Source organism: Gossypium raimondii, chromosome 6 (assembly GCF_025698545.1).
Source record: "Gossypium raimondii isolate GPD5lz chromosome 6, ASM2569854v1, whole genome shotgun sequence".
In the NCBI taxonomy this organism is placed as follows: Eukaryota; Viridiplantae; Streptophyta; class Magnoliopsida; order Malvales; family Malvaceae; genus Gossypium; species Gossypium raimondii.
Genome location: NC_068570.1, coordinates 9,147,984 through 9,166,884, shown reverse-complemented (window position 1 = coordinate 9,166,884; position 18,901 = coordinate 9,147,984). Strand labels below are relative to the sequence as shown.

The 18,901-nt window shown below is 34.1% G+C and overlaps 2 protein-coding genes across 2 annotated transcripts; both read left to right on the top strand.

Moving 5' to 3' along the window:
* Positions 1–11,665: 11,665 nt before the first annotated feature.
* LOC105773272 (uncharacterized) lies at positions 11,666–14,290 on the top strand. The gene is made up of 6 exons (XM_012595019.2): positions 11,666–11,888; positions 11,976–12,045; positions 12,132–12,237; positions 12,721–12,819; positions 12,906–13,040; positions 13,118–14,290. The coding sequence occupies exons 1-6, from the start codon at positions 11,753–11,755 to the stop codon at positions 14,132–14,134; spliced, it is 1,563 nt and encodes a 520-aa protein (XP_012450473.1). The 5' UTR covers positions 11,666–11,752; the 3' UTR covers positions 14,135–14,290.
* Positions 14,291–14,492: 202 nt separating this feature from the next.
* On the top strand, positions 14,493–17,820 carry LOC105773273 (uncharacterized). Its single transcript, XM_012595020.2, has 3 exons — positions 14,493–14,950; positions 15,252–17,173; positions 17,307–17,820. The coding sequence occupies exons 1-2, from the start codon at positions 14,720–14,722 to the stop codon at positions 15,438–15,440; spliced, it is 420 nt and encodes a 139-aa protein (XP_012450474.1). The 5' UTR covers positions 14,493–14,719; the 3' UTR covers positions 15,441–17,173; positions 17,307–17,820.
* The last annotated feature ends 1,081 nt before the right edge of the window (positions 17,821–18,901 follow it).

The following is an 18,901-nucleotide window of genomic DNA, read 5'->3' as shown; positions in this document are numbered from 1 at the left end:
GCCGAAATAGTGAAACCCAAAATCATAAGCTATTCGAAATGAAGTACATGTTTCTGAGCAAACTAATAAGAAAATAAACAAAAATAAATACTATAAAGAGATTTAAAAAATAGAAAAGAAGCCGAAGAAAAAACAAAAAAAAAAGTGCATAATAAAATAAAATAAATCTAAATAAATAAAATAAAAAATAAATAAAGCATAAAACTAAACGAAATCACTTTGGTTGGGGTAGGAAGGAAACAAAAGAATAAAAACTAGGTTTAAAGGGGAAAAAAAGGGTACATCGTCATATGCTAGACCATGTCAGCCACACGGCCGTGTAGCCAAGCCATGTATCTCTCTGAGGCAATGTGGCCTATTAAAAACTTTTAAAAATTACTCCAGTGTTCACACGGCCTGTAACATGCCCGTGTATGTAGGTTATATGTCACACACTAGCATGTGACCAAGCCTTGTAGATCACCCCAGACCATGTGTTGTTGTTGTTCGCTTCTCCCACAGCCGTGTACATGGACGTGTGGGTCACACGGTGCATGACACACTTAAGGCCTTATGTCCCACACAGATATGTGGTCTACCCTAGACCATGTGGACCCTTTTTTTTTAAATTTCTTCAATTTTTTTAAATTTATTTTTTTACTTTTTTTTCAATTTTTTAAATTTTTTTCTAGTAATAATGAAAAATAAGTGTACTAAGCATTCAACATAATTAAAATAAAATAAAAAACACACTCGGGTTGTCTCTCAAAGAGCGCTTATTTAAAGTCTAAACTCGACTTCCCTTTCCCAGCTACAAATAAAACAAGGAATAGTAAAACTCCCTGGATCTTTAAGCTTGGTAGGTAGTTTGTTTTAGAGAATGGTCAAGTAATCCTTATTGAGCTCCACAGTTGAAAAATCGTCTAACTTCCTTTTATTTGTTAGCAACTTCTTTAAAATTTTTCTATACTTTGGCATCTCTGAAAGGGCTTCAACAAAAGGTAAGTTAATATGCAATTTTTTCAAAATTTCAAGAAATTTACCATATTGTTCGTTCATGCGGTTGACCGCCTCCGAATGCACTAAGGTCCAGAGTAGAAATCCTGCACAAAATTTATGAAAGATCGGTATCCGCAAGTATACGGGTCAGGTTGTAATATAGTTACAACAGAGTAGATGAGTACTCTGAGGATCGTACCCAAGGGAGGCGAGCACTAAATTAATTCTAACCTAAGCATAAATAGATTTGATTAGAACTTTAGATGAATTATATTACGATCAAATGTAAAGAAAGGTTTTAAATATTCTTAATAACAATAAAAAGAAAAAGAAAATAACTAAAGAAATAATAAGAAATCAAATAGTAAATTTATCAAATCTGAGTATAGGTGATTAGCTTACTTCGATACTCATAATCAACTGTCACTTTTGGGTTTTCTTATTCAATCAACTAGTCGCTATAGCAGGATCTTCCAATCTTCCACTAAAATAACGAGTCAGCAAGAACTACTTATCTCTTGACCTCACAGTCCAGACCGATTCAAGGTTAAGGTGTTAACGGATAGGCTATACCAAATTTGGGTTAATTCCCACCTTGATGACTTCTTAGGGTTTTCAAGCCTAGGATTTAGGTTCTACATTTCCTAAACAGTTGATCCGCTAAGAAAACCCTACAAAGAAGTTAATTAATCATACCTCCACTTGCTAATCCCCCACAAGAGGATTAGTTCCTCATGGATCTCATACACAATATAAACTTGATAGAAATAGTAGACATGAATAATAATTCAAGAGTATATAGTTCAGAATAAGGTTGATTTTATATTAGAATAAAATGTTGAATCCTCACAGAGTTTAACCACGTTTCACAAATTTGATTTCTTCCACAAAGCAAAGAACGAAAACTGAAATAAATCTAAAGCCTAAGAAAAGAGAAAAAATAAAGACTAAAACTAGAAAGAAAATTATACAAAAGCCATCTAACATGTGTTAAATGAGTCTATTTATAGACTTTAGAGTGGTCATCGTCCTTAATCCTAGGTTAGCTGACGTCCTCGTGCTTAATGTTTGATTGTGTGGACCAAAATGCCTCTTGCTCGTAATTATTTCTCGTACAAAGGTGATGTCTCAACACACTAGGTCCTATGTCGCGACATCGAGGGCAGTATGTTTCATCTTCAGGGTGTCTTCAGAGGTGTGTCGCCACATCCTCAGGCTATGTCGTAATACTGAAGGCAGTCTTGAAATTCTTCTATTCTACTCCCTATATTGCGACATCCAGCTTTCCATGTTGCAACACATCAACTAGCATCAAGTTAGCACGCCTTCTAATGGTCTTCTACAAGCTCATAAAGTATATAAGTTCACCCTCAGGCCTCATTCGGCCACTAAGGTCAATAAAAAACTCAAATTACACACTTTATTGGATTTAACTAAAATTGCGAAAACATAATTAAAACTTAACCAAAATGCTTTTGTTCAAGCTCCTAAAATACGAAAACTAGTTTAATTTGCTACACTGAATCACGGCATATCAGTGGTCTTGCTTCACTTTCACCAGATATGGATTTCGTGGTTTGTATTCTGACTGCCTCTAAATGTGCTAATGTCTAAAGTATGAATACTACAACAAAAAGATAAAGAATTGAGGCGGTGTCCGCAAGTATACGGGTCAGGTTATAATATATTTTTTACAACAAAATAGGTAAGTACACCGAGGATCGTACCTAAGGGAGGCGAGTACTAAATTAATGTTAACCTAAATGCAAATAAAATTAATTAGTAGTTTAAATAAATTATAGTAGAATGAAACATAAAGAAATTTTTTTTGGATTTTTATAAATGAAGAAATAAAATATGCATAAATAAAGTAGACTTCGGAAAACTTAATTTATAAATTTAATCAAATCTAGACATGGATGGTTAGCTCACTTTGGTGATTATAACTAATTCCTATTTCAAGTTTCTATTTAATCAACTAGTCATTACCCTAGCAAGATCTCTCAATATTCCACTAAACTAACAAGTCGGCAAGAACTATTGATCTCTCGACCTCACAGTCTAGACAGGTTAAGTGCTAAGGTGTTCACAGATAGGCCATACCAATTTTGGATTAATTCTCACTTAAATGACTTCCTAGGGTCGTCAAGCCTAGGGTTTAAGTCTTTCATTTCCCAAACAGTTGATCCACTAAGAAAACCCTACATAACGATTAGTTAATCACACCTCCACTCGTTAATCCCTCATAAAAGGATTAGTTCCTCATGGAATTTATAAACATCATAAAATTGACAATAAAGATAAGCATAAAGAATAAATCAATATTAGATTTTAGAGAATCTTGTTTGTATTCAATTGATGAAGTGCAATAATCCTCAAATGTTTGATTGCGTTTACAAAGCAAGTTATTTAAAGAACGCAAACCTGAACAAAACTAAAAACAAATCTAAACCCTAGAAGAAAGTAAAAAACTAAAAACTAAATTACAGGAAAAAATTGAGAGTATGAAAACCAGTCCCCCAATGAGTGTTTTAAGAGCCTATTTATAGATTAGGGTTGTCTTCGTCCTCAACCCTAGGTTAGCTAACGCTCTTGTGTTTAACTTTTGATTGTATAGACCAAAATGCCCTTAGCTCGTAAGTTCTTCCCGTACAAGACCAATGTCGCAACATCCTAGTGCCTGTGTCGTAACACCAAAGGCAGTCCCAGAATTCTTACATTATGCTCCCTATGTTGCGACATCAAATTCCCTGTGTTACAACACAACAACCATTATTAAGTTTTATGCCCTCAGATGGTCTCCTGCACACTCACTAAGTACATTAGCTCACCTTTAGACCTCATTCGGCCTCTAAGGTTAATAAAAGACTTAAATTACATTTTTTATTGAATTCAAACTAAACTACGAAAACATAACTATAACGTAATGAAAATGATTGTATTCAAGCTCACAAAGTGCAAAAACTAGTTTAATTTGCTACACTGAATTACGGCAGGTCAGTAGCTTAGGATTAAAAGTTAATAAAAATAAGTATTTTAACACAATCTTGAGTGTTGATGACCTATTAGGCCAACACGGGCCTTAGGTAGATTTAATTTGGGTATTTAAATGTGCATGAGACTTAATTTTAGGCCCAATTGATGTAGGAACTTGGGGTAAGTGATGCACAAGCTTCCCGATTCATGAAAGCATGAGAAAATGCCCAAAGCCACAAAATGCGTTGTGTAGGGGGCTAGCAGGGGCCTCGCCCCCCTAAAATGGAAAATTTTCCATTTAGGCCCCTTTAAAATTACACTTTGGTCCCCCTAAAATGATAAAATTTTGATTTAATCCTTTAAAAAATATAAAGATATAGATATTAAAATTGTGAAATTACATTTTCCTATCGTAAAAATATACAATTTAATTCTGACCCCCTAAAAAGTTTACTGGCTTCGCCCCTGCATGGTGCAACATGCAATGTGTGTGGCGCGACACACAATGTCTGTGTTGCAACAAGTAGCCTTGTGCTGAGCCACAGCAACCCTATGTTGAGCCGCATCAACCTATGTTGAGCCATAAAGGCTGAATGTGGGTTACAAGCAAGGATAACGTCGGTAACCATATTTTGGTAGATTCTCAAAGATTTTATTTCTTACTTGTACCCAAAGTATCGAGGGCATATTAGGCATAAAGTGTACATATTTTAGCCTATAAATAAGAGGCTTCTATACAAAAATGAGGGCATCAATCAACCCCTTCATCAAACACAACTTTTCTAGTATTCTTTTCTTGTATGTTTTAGTCAGAAGTTTTCTATTCCGATGTAAAGACAATAATGACCAGAGATTGCTTCGGCATCAAGCTTTAATAGTATTCATGAGCATTCTCCTATCTTTTTCTTTATTCTTTTATTTATGCTTCGTTAACTTGATTAATTAATTGTTGCATGAATATTAGAATCATTTATTGTGCTTTATTTATATTTCGCATGATTCGATTATTAAACTAATTTGTTAAGTAATTATTTATCTAAAATTGATTATTTATTCAAGGGTACTTAGTATATTAGGGAGTGATGCCCCTAATAAATTATCGAAGCAAGTGAGACCATAAGGATATCTGTATGCCTAGGAAGAGATCATAAGGGTGACTTATGTGGTAATCCTTAGTGAAGATGAACCGGGAGGGTAGTCTTAGCTAATGGTGATAAATAACTCAATCTAAGATAATTAATTATTTAATTAGATAATTATAGATTTAATCGATCATAGACTAGAGGCTCACATTATTGGCTACTAGGAATAGAAAAGTCTATTAGGTTAATTTAGGGTAGTTAAGCTAATTAGTTTATTTAAAATATTAATTTGGATTCGCACTACTAAACCGTGACTTGATTAGATTAGTAATTATTTTTTGTAATTAATTTAATATTAATTTCTCCAATCTACAATCCCTTGGGTACGATCCTTGGAATACTTACCGGTGTTCCGTTGTAACATATAATATATTACAATTTGATCCGCATGCTTGTGGACACCGTCGTTCTTAATTCTTATATTTTTGGTGTTACATTTATTCTATAAATTATAAGACGTTTATAGGCGGACAAGGTCTCAAAATTTCGTAATGCTCTATTTGACTTAAAATTTGTGTTAGAATCATTGTCAAAACATGATAGAATTGAAATTGATTATAAAAAGCCATTTGTTTCCTCATTGAATTTGTTGATAACCTCTATTTGCCTTTGATCGTTTCGAGAATCATTGAAATGATACCCTTGTTTCCCCTGCCAATTATGAATGCTGAGAATGATTTCTCCCAACTTTATCATGCAATGGGTGTCTGCCTCTAAGAGAATTATAGAAGTCTCTTAAGGTTCGTGCACTAGTTCGTTGCATTGCAGCTTCGCTTTTTCTTACTCATCATTTTCAACAAAAACATGAGCTTTCTCAAATAATTCTGACAAGTTAGAGAGGGGTTTATCAATTAAATTGTATTTCAAGAATTGGCGACTTGTTCTAGACATGAAAGCTTGACTAGCGAACTCTTCAGGTCATATTTTGTGATCATAGTTGTTACATCAAACTTTTACACAAAATCCTTTAAAGGCTCATCCTTACATTTTTTAATGAACATGAAGTAAGCAAGAGATTACCTTAAGGTTTTGTTTACCAAGAAGCTGCTCATAAACAGGCCTGCCAACTACTCAAAACTCGTAATGGAATGTTGTGGCAATTGCAAACACCATGCATGGGCTGAATCTTTTAATGCCATTGAAAATGCATTGCACTTAACTTCATCTAAAACCTCAAATAAATTCATATGATTTATATAATATGCTAAATATTCTTTAGGGTCTCCTCTACCATCATTTAACATTTTAGGAAAATTGAATGTGGGGGAAACATATTGTCGCAATATCTTTTTAGCTAGGGGATCATTTTTATACTTCTTCACTAATCTAGAGGATTCCATTTTTTGAAAATCCTGTAAATGTTTTTCTAACTTCTTTACTTTTTGTTCTAAAGTATTTTGACTAGCACCGCTATAACTATCATTATAATCCTTATCATAGCTATCATCTCTATCAAACATATCAACATCCTTATCTAATAAATTCTCATTACCTTTGCTTGCATCTTATCGATCCTGCCCAGAATGATTGGATTCTTTCTTTCTATGCCTGGGATTTTGATTCTGATTCATCATGTTTGCTCTAAGCTCCTCAATAAGCTTTTCATTTCTTTCATTTCTCTCATTCGCCTACCTTTGCCTTTCCATCTACTCCTAGATAAATTTGTGTTGTTCATTGTATTTCTTTTGTTGGGAAGACATTTGCTCCTCCATAATCCTTATTCTCTCTTGCATTTCCAAATATTGTTGACTACCGAACTGGTAATGTTGAGACCCTTGATTCGTCGGTGATGCTTTGGCATGGTGCTGGTTTTGGGATCATAATACCGTGGGGTATATTGATAAAACTATTGGTATGGATTTTGTTGGTAGGGATTTTGTTGATTTTGGCTTTGTAGGTCATTTTAATTTTGTGGGATTGTGTTTTGGTTGCCATGTAATGAGTCTGAATGTTGGGTTGTTATAGTTTGGCTAACATTTGCTTCTATGTTGTAACCGGTAGGATCAGTAACTTGGTTATTGGTAGGGTTAAACTCTGTAATAGGAGGAACATTGATACCTGAATTCGAAATGTCTATCCATGCTCCCCACACCAATTGTTAACCAATGATGTGAACAGAGGGAAGAAGATGTTAATCTGATGAAGAAGGAACGAGTTTGAAGGTTGAAAGAAAACTTTGGTCTTGTGGAGATAGTTTTGAGGTTCAATCAGGGAAGTATGTGAAAATAAACCTACGTGAGTTGTTTGCATGATCCTTTTATAGTTGGGAATAAACTTAGCTACATGTCCTAAGATTATTGATGTGGAAGTTTGATTTGATACCTTTTGTAGTGAAGGTGATGCGACGTCCTAGAATGAGACATGTTAGGACAAATAACAATCAATTACTCTAGTCTCCACGTAGTTCTCATATTTTGTTAGCATAGATGCATAGTTCTAAAGTTCATCAAACTATGGTTCACAAACTATCTATGGGTTCGCGATATCATTGGTTCCATTGAAAGACACGTGTCAAGCTCTTTATAGGTGTTCTGGGAGGTTTACTACATAAGGTATAACAAAAAGCTACTTCACATAACTGATATTTTAAAAGTTTTTTTAGATTAGGATTCAATTTTTAAAGTTTTAAACTTGCTTATTTAAGCAAGGACGACCTGTAGGATGTAAATATTCAAATTTTTCCTTTATTAATAAAATTTACTCATAGCAAGGTTTTTTAAGATGGCAGCAACCTCATTCATCCTAGGGAATTGGTTAGTGTCCAAAAATTACTTTATTAAGTTACAACGAACTCAATAAGAGAATATGAACAACATCAAATTTATATTGAATCCTTTCAATTCTATATTTGATCTTATTTAATTCTAATTTGATTGAATTTTCTCTTAATTCTTGATTTTACCATTGTTTAATTCGAAACAACTTTAAGAATACAAAGCCCTGAGCTTAATTCTCTTCTTCTTTTTTCCTTTGTTCCACCTCTAATATTTAATTATTATTTTCTTGGTTTATATTATGACTTTAAATTCTTCAATTTTCTAGATTTTGATCCTAAATCTTTGAAGAAGTCGTTCAAGCTCTTATCTTTTTTAGCTAATTTTTCCATTCACTAAATATGGTACTAAGGTTCAAGATTTCGTATCATTCCTTCTCGTAAAAATTTTGCTACATCTTTTGATTTCATCATATCCTCAAAGTAATCAAATCATCACTAGTTATTCAATTAAGACCATGTAACACCCCCACACCCATCGATGATTGGTTTCGGAGCACAACTCAAATGAACATCTTGAAAAATACTTAAATTTTAAACATTTTAAATAAATCAAATAAATTCATATGAATGGAATAAAATCATTTTAGAGGTTTCAAAATCAAGTTGAAATCATTTAGAAACAATTCGGTAGTTGGAGATGTCTGGGACTGAAACAGGCTTCAATAGGCCCAAAATACCCAAAACAATGTAGAGGCATTGCTTAAGGGTTGGGTATCGATACCCCAGCCCCATTTTTCGATACCCAAGGGCAAGGTATCGGTACCTGGGTGCCAAGTATCGACAAATGGACTCAAGTACTTTAGCTTTTTAACTACTATCAATAGGGGCAATATCAGTTCAATTCGGTCAGATTTTTTTGGATTTTTTGAACTGTCCATCATAATTCAATCCGGCTCTTGATTTTCCATATTTTTTTTTTTTTGTTTTCTTTAGACTTATTTTGACAAAATGAATGTTGCTTATGGATTTTGAATATTATTTGACAAATTTTGAAAGTATTTTTCATAAATATTTCTAAAAAATAATATTATTTTCAAGAAATTTTAAATTATTTTCACTATTATAAATATAAAATATTTATTTTTATATCATTAAAAATTAAAATTAATTATATATTAAATAAAAAATTTTGGTACAATTACTTGCATTCCATAAATTGTTCAAACACCTTGGTTCAGGTTGGTTTTTAGTATTTTGGTTTTTCTTGCTCAACCTTATTGTCAACCCGAGGTCCAATACTAAATAAGAGTGCCAGACCCTAGATCCGTAGGATCAACTTTTTGGCCATTGACTTACAATGTCGATACAAATAATATGGCTACCAAACCTTTGATGTAGGGAAACCGAAATTGCACTTAAAAAACTCCTCAAACACACTCCAAAACACCCCTAAACAACACCTACATAAAACCATCACAAAGATAAATTCAAGGTATAAAATATTAATCTCAAACACTTCTTAACATACACTAAGCAAAATCATCATGAAAACATTTAGCCATCTTTTAAAGGCTTCTAGAGTGAAAAACACACATCCAAAAATAGCCCAAATTAAAATAGTTGAATGAATGCATGCATGCTTGCGAAATATTTCATACATCTCAATCGTAAAGAATCATCAAAGGAATTCACAACTCAACAATTCAAATCTCAAATGTCTTAATGATAATGTGGAGATCCAAGAATTGAGCTAAGCTTCAAGAATTCAAAAGTGAAATCTACATGCAAAGAAGACAATGTATAAGCATAAAATGCTTAGTAATTTCAAATGGAAATCATTATGCTTACCTTGCGTTGATGTGAGCATACCAACATATATTTGTTGCAATAATAAATTAAACTAAAACAAAAAGGATGCTAAGGTTAAAGTATTCAAAAAAAGTATAAACATATCAAATTTCACATGGCTCTAATGCAGACAATGGTTATCAACACATTCATTCTCATTCCACATTTCAAGATTAAAACATAACTTTCCATCTAGTAAATCAAAAGCATAATTTCAACATTCATTAGGCCCACACATACTATAGTCACATTCTAAATTTAATTAGTTGGTCATTATCAAAATTAAGGATATTCACCCATTGTAACCTTAGTAAAATTGAACTTGGGCACACAGGTAACTGCTAGAACACCCCAAAGAGCTTGTAAGAACTTAATTCTCTAGAACATACTAGAGTGCACATAAGTGCAATACCCGAAGGCAACAAAGAGCGCACTTAAGTGCAAAACCTCCAATAATACCAATAAAGTCTCTAAAGAGATAGTGTTCACCCAATGGTCCTATAAAGTGCCCAACCATAAGGCCACATAGCAAAACTCCAAACACTCTAAACCCATACAGAAATGCGCATATGATCTTAATTGGCATGCCAACCGTATCCTAGTCTTCTACCAAGTTTACATGGGCACAAATGACAGAATGTTCTCTTTATCAAGATTACTTACTGAACAAAGTAGAGAATCATATTTTTTCTTATAAACAGTATTTTCAGAGCCAAACCAAAAATGAAATACAATTTCACGTTTTCATCAAAAAGGATCATACAACCTCTTAAAACTAAAAGAAAATCATATCTTATAATCATAGCCATAATTACACTTTCATGCCAATATTATAAAATAACATGTTAAATTTTCCATAACACTATTCAAGCTTGATTGAATAAGATCACATAAGTGTTTTTTGCCACATATTACTCAAATTCTCAAATAACAAATCATATAACTCCTTTAAACATGGTAACCCAACCTATCTTAAGTAACACACATGTGAAACCACATTCTAAATGAACCAAGTTCTTCTCACATTTATAAGCAAATATAACATATTTAGAATACATTAATTCATACATTTAACAAGGAAACCATAGTAAATTTCATGAGAACTTACATTTCAAAACAACACAAAGGAAACATCCTCCAAGGCCTTCATTCCACATTTTTCTCCTTTCTTTCCTAGAACTTTCTCTAACAACTTCTTTTTCTACAAAAATCACAACAAGCAAAATAAATATATATCAAGAGAACATGAGACTAACATGAAATAGCCATATGAATGGCTCAACAACCAAATAGAAGTATATAAACATGAAATGAGATGATAAAGTGTTAGGAAAAAATCAAGAACCCTTAACAAGACTACACTTTCTCACACTAGAGTTCAAATCCTAAATGAGTGGGTGATGAAGATGAGGAGAATGACTCAATAGAGGCTTTTATGGAGTCAATTTTGCAAGAAAGTGGCGAAAAGTTGAAGAGAAAATGAATAGAGAATGATAAGAAAATTAGATAAATGTTTTTCTACAGTATGGTCAACTGGTAAGGATATATAATGAAGGGCTTTACCCCTTTTCCTAACCTTTTTAACAATTTAAATTACCCCAAAAAATTAACTTAACAAGTCAAATTTCATAATATGTGGCCAAGATGTTTTTTAGTGTGAAAATTGGTTCATAATGTTCTAAAATTAATATTAAAATAAAAAGAAGAAGATTCGGAATGAAAATAAAAGTGGCCACAATCCATTAACCTAAATTCCAATCATTTTAAAATTAAATATTTTAATATAAGACGGTAATAATTTAGAGTTGAAAAATAACAATGAAATTGGGCTAAAATAAACCGAATACAAATAAAAATAAAAGGATATAAAGGTATAAGCCAGTCTTTGTTGAACACTAATTACTGTGTCTGTATATAATTTTCACCTTGTTTTTCCTTATTTTTACGAGGGAGATTTAAAAGGTTAAAACACAAAAAGAAAAAAATAAACACATTTGAAAATGTTTGGCCGCCCGCTCAAAAATCATAATCCCCCAATATTTCATTTTTAAAGCTCAGAAAACAAAAAAGGTCAAACCAGAAGAAGAAGCAAATGGCTCAAGAAGCAAGGCTAAAACTAAGAATGCAAAAGGAGCTGAAGCTCCTTCTTGTCGATCCTCCTCATGGCGCTTCCTTTCCTACCCTCTCTTCACAATCTGATATTACTGATCTCTCTTCCATCCACGCCCGTATGTTCATTCTCCCTCTCGCTTTTGCTTCACCCAAAAAAATTATTTAAAATAATTAATATACAAAATCTGGATGTTGTTTAACAGAAATAGAAGGTCCTGAAGAAACTGTTTACAGCAAAGGAATCTTCAAGATTAAGATTCAGATACCTGAAAGGTATATCTAAGTTGCACAATGAATTTCAATTTTTCTTTCGCATTTTCTTCTATTAAAAGGAGGAGGGTTTTTTTTTCGCCTTAAAGGTATCCGCTTCAGCCTCCGATTGTGACTTTTGCGACGCCAATTTATCACCCGAACATCGATAATGGAGGTCGAATTTGCCTTGACATTCTCAATCTTCCTCCCAAGGTTAGTTTTGTTTTTGTCCCCAAGAAAATTGTAGTGATACTAAGTATTTATCTTGCATAATTTCCTTTGTATGCTTTTATTATATTTGAAGAGACAGTGAAACGATTATTTCAAAAACTTTTCAACTGATGGTTGGAAGGACTCAATTGTTCCGTTTAAGTTTCTAACTTTAAAACTTTAGATTTATATTCACTCAAAGAATGTTGTTGACCGTATGTGCAATATAATGGATCCTTGATCTTCATCCGAGTGGAATCAAGTTTAAGGTTATTGAACTTTCAATTGTTTACAGGGACCATTAAACATGAAGAATAGACTGTCTGATGTGTAAGTTTAGTAGAGGACACTGAAAATTTTATGCTAAAAAACCATGTTTGCCTCGTTGATTTCTCTTCTATTTCACTTCTAAAATGGAAGTTTTGTTTCTTTAAAGTACCTGATATATGATATGTGACATGAAGAGTATGGTCCTCATCTAAACAGGGGGCATGGCAACCATCATTGAACATTTCAACAGTGCTTACAAGTATAAGGCTATTGCTCAGCGAACCAAATCCTGATGATGGCCTAATGTGTGAAGCAGTAAGTAGAATTTCTCTCAAGATAAATTGATTTTCTTTTCTTTTCTATGTTTTCCCTTTGCTTTTGATATGTTGATGAATCTACAGAGTAGGGAATACAAATATAATAGACAAGCTTTTGACCAAAAAGCACGATCAATGACTGAAAAATATGCCAAGGCTGGAGCTGGAGAAAGCAGTTGTAGCTATCAATGCACGGAAACTAAAGTTGATTCAACGATGGTATTAGCAGTTGATTTATTTGATTTTTATGTTGTTTGTTTTGGATTCGTTATTCTTCATACTTCTTTTGATTGCAGGTGGAAGTTCAAGGATTGGACCTAGCATCAAACCATGGTGCTCTGGAGCTTAGTCCTAGCAATAAAAGAACACATGGCATTAGCCAAAAGTTATCACTGGAATCTACAATCTTAAACAAGAAAAAAGATGCTGACCGGAAGGTGCCTAATCACAACTTATTTCTCTCGGCATCGGGAACTCAAATGGAATGTAAGCGAAAAAGAGAGAAGGAAAATGATGTGTTGAGCGGATACAACCTTAACCATGAAAAAGTTAATGGAAAGGGGCGGAAATCATCTTCGATAGTGTCTGGTCAGTGCAAGGACGATTTTGATAACAAGGAGAATGTGGACCCAAATTACCTATCATCACTCTACCAACATCAAGCTTCCTCTGAATCCTCATTTTCTCAGGCTAGCCACAATCAACAACTTGACCTGCATGAAGATGGTAATTCAGCAAACAGCAGCACAAAGAGCAGTTCAAAGCTATGCCAAAGCCAGAAAGATCCATTTGGGTCTATGGAACCAATGCAAACATTTGAAAAAGTGAAAATTCTTGGGACAGTTGAAGAGAGTCATGTTGACAGAGCCGAAAACATCTCTGCCAATAAAAAAACTGAGAAGCTTAGTTCAGTAGGTAAAAAGCTTTCACTGGGACTCAAAGGCTCATCACATAGACAACAGGTGAACAACAAAGAGAATGTGATGCCGGTTCAAAACTTGCCATATTCAAAGCCCCAAACTCTTGAAAAAAAGGGGCTTGGTCGTAAGCTATCTTTAATTCCTTCAACACAACAACTGCAACAGGGATGCAGGGGTGACCAGAAGCCGCAGTCTCATCAAGTTGTTCAAAGCATGCAAGCTGATGTGGAGGTAAAGGAGAAAGGAGCAGAAGAAATGGAACAAGAATCTTCAATATCTGAAAAGGTAGTAGTGCTAGATAGTGAAGACAGCGAGGGGGAAAATCAGACTGCCCCATTGAGGTGGAGAGTGCCACTAGCAGCTAGGAAGCGCCTTGGGAGGTGGAGAGTTTAAGGCTTGAATCAAATAGTTATAGCTTTCTCTAGTACTATTTGGGTTCTTTGGTGTATTTGCATGGATGCTTTATTGAATGAAACTTTTAAAAGTGTTAAAAGACTCTTTGGTATATAACATGGTCCATGGTTCTATGGACAATAGAATCTTAAAGTAGAGATTTTGCAATTTCATCAGAAAAACTGGTTTTGATTAAAATTAGTCTGTTGATGTAGAACGCCATTTGGTAATAACTCTCTAATGTAGAAATGAAAAAACTTATTACCTCCTATTGCATCCCGAAAACGAAAATACAGGAAAAATACAACCTGAAGATATTTAAATGAAGTAGAAAGAGTTCTGAAATTTTTTTAAAGTTAAATGACAAAAAAGTAAACTTATCAGTTAGTTTTTATTTAGGGGGTACACATAAAATCTGAAAGAGTGAGAGGGCTGAGCCACCAGAAATTAGAGTTATGGTCATTGTTTGAGAAACCCACTCTTGAGTAGCGCACGACTTGGAGAAAAGGCGGTCGGATTTGTATAAGACCCTTTCTTAACTCTGTTTCGCCCCAGCTTGGGAAGCAGTACACCCCACCAAATACCATGGCATCTTTCATTTGCATCTCCTTATCCCCTCCGTCCATAACCCTAGCGCCGCCCTCAACCACCTCCACCTCTTCTTCTTACACTTCCACGGGTGTCATTTGCAGATACCCCCTCGCCTTTAGAGTCTCTAATGGCCATCAACGGAGCAGGAGAAAGACACGTCATGTGGTTTGTATGGCTCCCGAGGAAGAGAAATTGACTCGCCGCAATCCCCTCGATTTCCCCATTGTAAGTCCTTTATACTCTGTAACTAGTTTTTTATTTCCTTGCTGATGGGTTTGGGAAATTTCAAGTTTTTCGCAGTCGGGGCAATCCCTAACTACATGATACGATACCTGTGGTCAGCTTTTGTGAACAAAAAAACATTATGCAGTAATAGTTAAGATGATGGTTTTTTTTTTTTTTGTTTGTTGCTGTAATACTCTGTTTTGTTGTGTTTGATTAATGGGTAGTGGCAGTTTGGCTTAGATAAATCAATCATTTGAGAAACATGTTTTCATTGTTTTTTTTTCCTTTGTTTAAATGGCAGGAGTGGGAGAGGCCTAAACCCGGGCGTAGACCTGATATATTTCCTCAATTTAGCCCTATGAAGACACCATTACCACCACCAATGCCATACGATCCTCCGGAAGAAGATGAAGAAGAGGAAGAAAAGAAAGAGGAAGAGGAGGAAGATCCTGAAAAGGAAGAAGAACCCGAGAATCCTGACAAACAATAGTTAGAATGTGCTTGGTTGTGAACCTGAAAATACTTGTCTGCCTCACTTTTTTTGTAGTAATGAGTTTCAATGGTGGTTCCAACTTGCTTATTTGCTTAGCATATTTGAGTGGATGCAAGAGTCATCCATTTTTGGAGTATCTTCCTCAGGCTAATATAGGCTAAGTTAGGTCGTCTAAGTTCCTATTTTCGGAGCATAATAAGTTACAAGTCTTTCCGAAATGGAATATACTAGTTTCTTTTGGCTACTCTGTTCTTAGCTGCTGTTTTCTTGTTCATTTGTTCTGAAAAATCCAGAGTGCAATATAAGGGTTAGGACTTCATGGTTTGATTGTTGGTTATCTTGATGAGAGGATGAGCGGATTTGGATTCTCATCGTGGAGCTACTTCTATTGCATCTATGACTTGAATCTTTGATATCCTCTTGTATTAGCTCTCCTTAACCCTCATCTTATGATTTAAGTCTTCTCTTGCAAGATCCACAAGAGGAATAAACAGAGATGATCTTTGCTCACAGCCCGATCCCCAGAACAGAATTGCTTCATAACTATTTATCAAACTTCCGGGTCCCCTTCTAAAGTTCATACATTTTGTTTTTTTAAAAGAACATTTTTTGTAGTTGGAATTTGATGAAAATGACAAGGATCATCACAGTGAGCAGCAGCATTTAGCTTCATCTTCTCTCAAAAGGCATCATGGATGGGGTGTCTGCGCTTCTGAACATATAATCACAATGAAGAAATACAATATGATTGGATTTTATGCTAAACATGCCCAAATTACATAACTATAGACATGATTAGCTAGAACTTTTAGAGGGAAAAAGGAACACATATCTCTAGTTAGCTTCTATCATGGATATATGGACGATATTTGCCGAAAGATTGCCTGATTCAGTATCAGGAAATGTTACCCTTGTTTCAGTTTTAGTAGCATATGCAGGTTCTTTTGGTTCTTGTAGAAATTTAGGCCCAAAATATAGTAAATGTTATGTCATAAACTTTTTCGTTTATATTACTATGTGCCAACTCACGCTGTTTGTATCATGGACTCGATTGTGACGAAATATTCTTGGCATTCCAAAATCTGATATTTAGGGTTCACATCATCATCATCAAGAAAAATATTACTAGTTTTCCAGTCTGTATATTACTCATAATCTAGAATATATATATATATATTGTAAACGTGAAATGTGGCAGTTAGTGGAAGAGAAAGAATCAATGAAATTAGATGGAAGGCTTGGAAAACAGGAAGAAAATCTACGTAGTAAAGGCATTTTCTCCTCTTCTTGCATTGTATTTAACAACCCAGAAATCTAACTTGGTTCATATTCAAATTTTCAATAGTTGACTGTTAGAGTTGATTGAGAATGGTACCCCGATAGCATTGAACAAGAAAATAATGTATAGTACTGAACCAAACTGTTAAACCCATGATTCCCAAATGGCCAGGGAGGGAGGAAGTCGCTTGTACTAATAGGCAATCAAAAGAATATATATTTCACAAGTACAGTAGAACGGTTTGACCCCTCGGTTTTCTCTAGCTACCAGTTCCCAATTTTTTTCATAGTTCCTGGTAACTACAAGGAAGGTTAGGTCTGAATGTCAGCTGGTTCCTAAGATTGGCAGTTAAAGAACCCAAACCCAATGGCCCAAACTTTCTTTGACTACCTGTTTCAAGTTCCCATTTCCGGCATTCTTTCAGGCTCTCCAAACTCCACAGTAACCCATGGTATATGCTTCTTTTCCTTGGCCATCTCTTCTTTCATCGTTCTTTATCATCATAACATCAATATTCATTCATACACATGTGTGTGTAGATAGATAAGGCTCACCCTATACTTGTATTTCCTTCTTTATTGCAGTCTCTGACGCCCCTTTTGTTTCGGTCTCTATTGCGGCTATTGATGTCGTTACTCACCGAGCCTGCAGCTTCTGTCGCAACCTTGCTATATTACAGTGATAATCTGCCTCAGAACATCATCTGGGAAAGACTGGTTCGACATGAAATGTTAGACCAAGAAAATTACTTGTTCCATTTCCTCATCAACTTCTTGAGATGTTTTTGCTAGACTATGATTACCACCACACCACTACTTCTCAAGCAGAAAGGCAAGATTTCAAGTGCCTCATCTCCGTTTCATGGATAGCTGTAATTGTTTGTTCATTTTGGTGATTGAGTAATTTTATTTTCTCTAAAAGAAAATATTGTATACTAATGAGTAATGACACCTTCGATTCAAGCATTTCGAAGCAATTTTGTATCAGGAAATAAAGTCTATAGAGATGTGTATGACTGAAACTTTTGATTAGGGACTGTGCAGGGCTTTGCTTTAGTAATTTTTGTTTTTGTTATTATATTCTTAAAAGTTTTACTTCCATCATGCATCCAACCAAAACATTAAATTTGTTTTCTGTAAATCTCTTATCACTTTTTAACATCCAGAAGATTAAAATCTAATGATTTAACTTTTGAATCCTACATTACTCGGCTGCAAAAATTTGGTGATGGACATTGAGATTCCAGCGTTGAACTCAACCACCCTTGGAGCGATTAGGGCTGCTAAGAAAGTATGGTGGAGGGAAGAAGTGTAACGACCCCAATTTGGTTCCTAATTTATTCAAATTGAATCCTAATTTTTAACTTGAAGGGATTAGGGTTGCTAAAATTTATTTATTCAATTTACATTAGGTCTTTTTCAAACAAGCTAGTTTTGAATCCTACATAATTTCATGATTATCAAGTTAGTTTGGCTTATTTGTTAACTTTACTACATTAGGGATCAAATTTAATAAATATAAAATTGCCATGAAATTATGTAAGAAATAGAAAGTATAAGGTCCCTAATGAGAATATATTAAATTGAATTTTAATCCAAGCTAGAATCGAAAATTATGTTTTTCCGAGTTCGGTGACTAAATTGAATAAAATGTCAAATATGAGGAAATTGAAAAATATAATTATATGAGATCATTCATATCATAACATTGTATAAAAGTGATTGGTATTGATTTGTTATATAAGATAATTGTATAGATCAAGATTTGGATGAAAGTGGATCTAATAAGGGAAAAACTAAAATTGCGGATTAATCCAAGAAGTATCCACTCTTTTCACATTTTGAACAGGTAAGTTAATATGAAACTTACTACCTTATTTTATGTTATGTGTAATTTTATGTTTGATTTCATATATATATATATATGTGTGTGTGTGTGTGTGTGTGTGTGTGTGTGTGTGTGTTTGAATATAATTAGAATACTAGTGAAATTGACATGCATGGCTAGTAATGGACTGAATTGAAATGTTATATGAGGGTTGGTTATTATATGGTCATGTACATGATACAATATGAATTATGGTTGATTACACAGATTGGTAATGATATATATAAGGAAATGATGTTTGTGTGAACTTAGTAAAAGGTTAGGATACGATTGACATGCCAATAGGGTTATA

Bases quoted from the DNA above. Each gene is read 5' to 3' on its own strand.
- LOC105773273 (XM_012595020.2), top strand. From the start codon at position 14,720: ATGGCATCTTTCATTTGCATCTCCTTATCCCCTCCGTCCATAACCCTA. The intron at 14,951-15,251 runs GTAAGTCCTTTA...TTTAAATGGCAG, and splicing joins ATCCCCTCGATTTCCCCATT to GAGTGGGAGAGGCCTAAACC.
- LOC105773272 (XM_012595019.2), top strand. From the start codon at position 11,753: ATGGCTCAAGAAGCAAGGCTAAAACTAAGAATGCAAAAGGAGCTGAAG. The intron at 12,046-12,131 runs GTATATCTAAGT...TTCGCCTTAAAG, and splicing joins AAGATTCAGATACCTGAAAG to GTATCCGCTTCAGCCTCCGA. The intron at 12,820-12,905 runs GTAAGTAGAATT...ATGAATCTACAG, and splicing joins ATGGCCTAATGTGTGAAGCA to AGTAGGGAATACAAATATAA.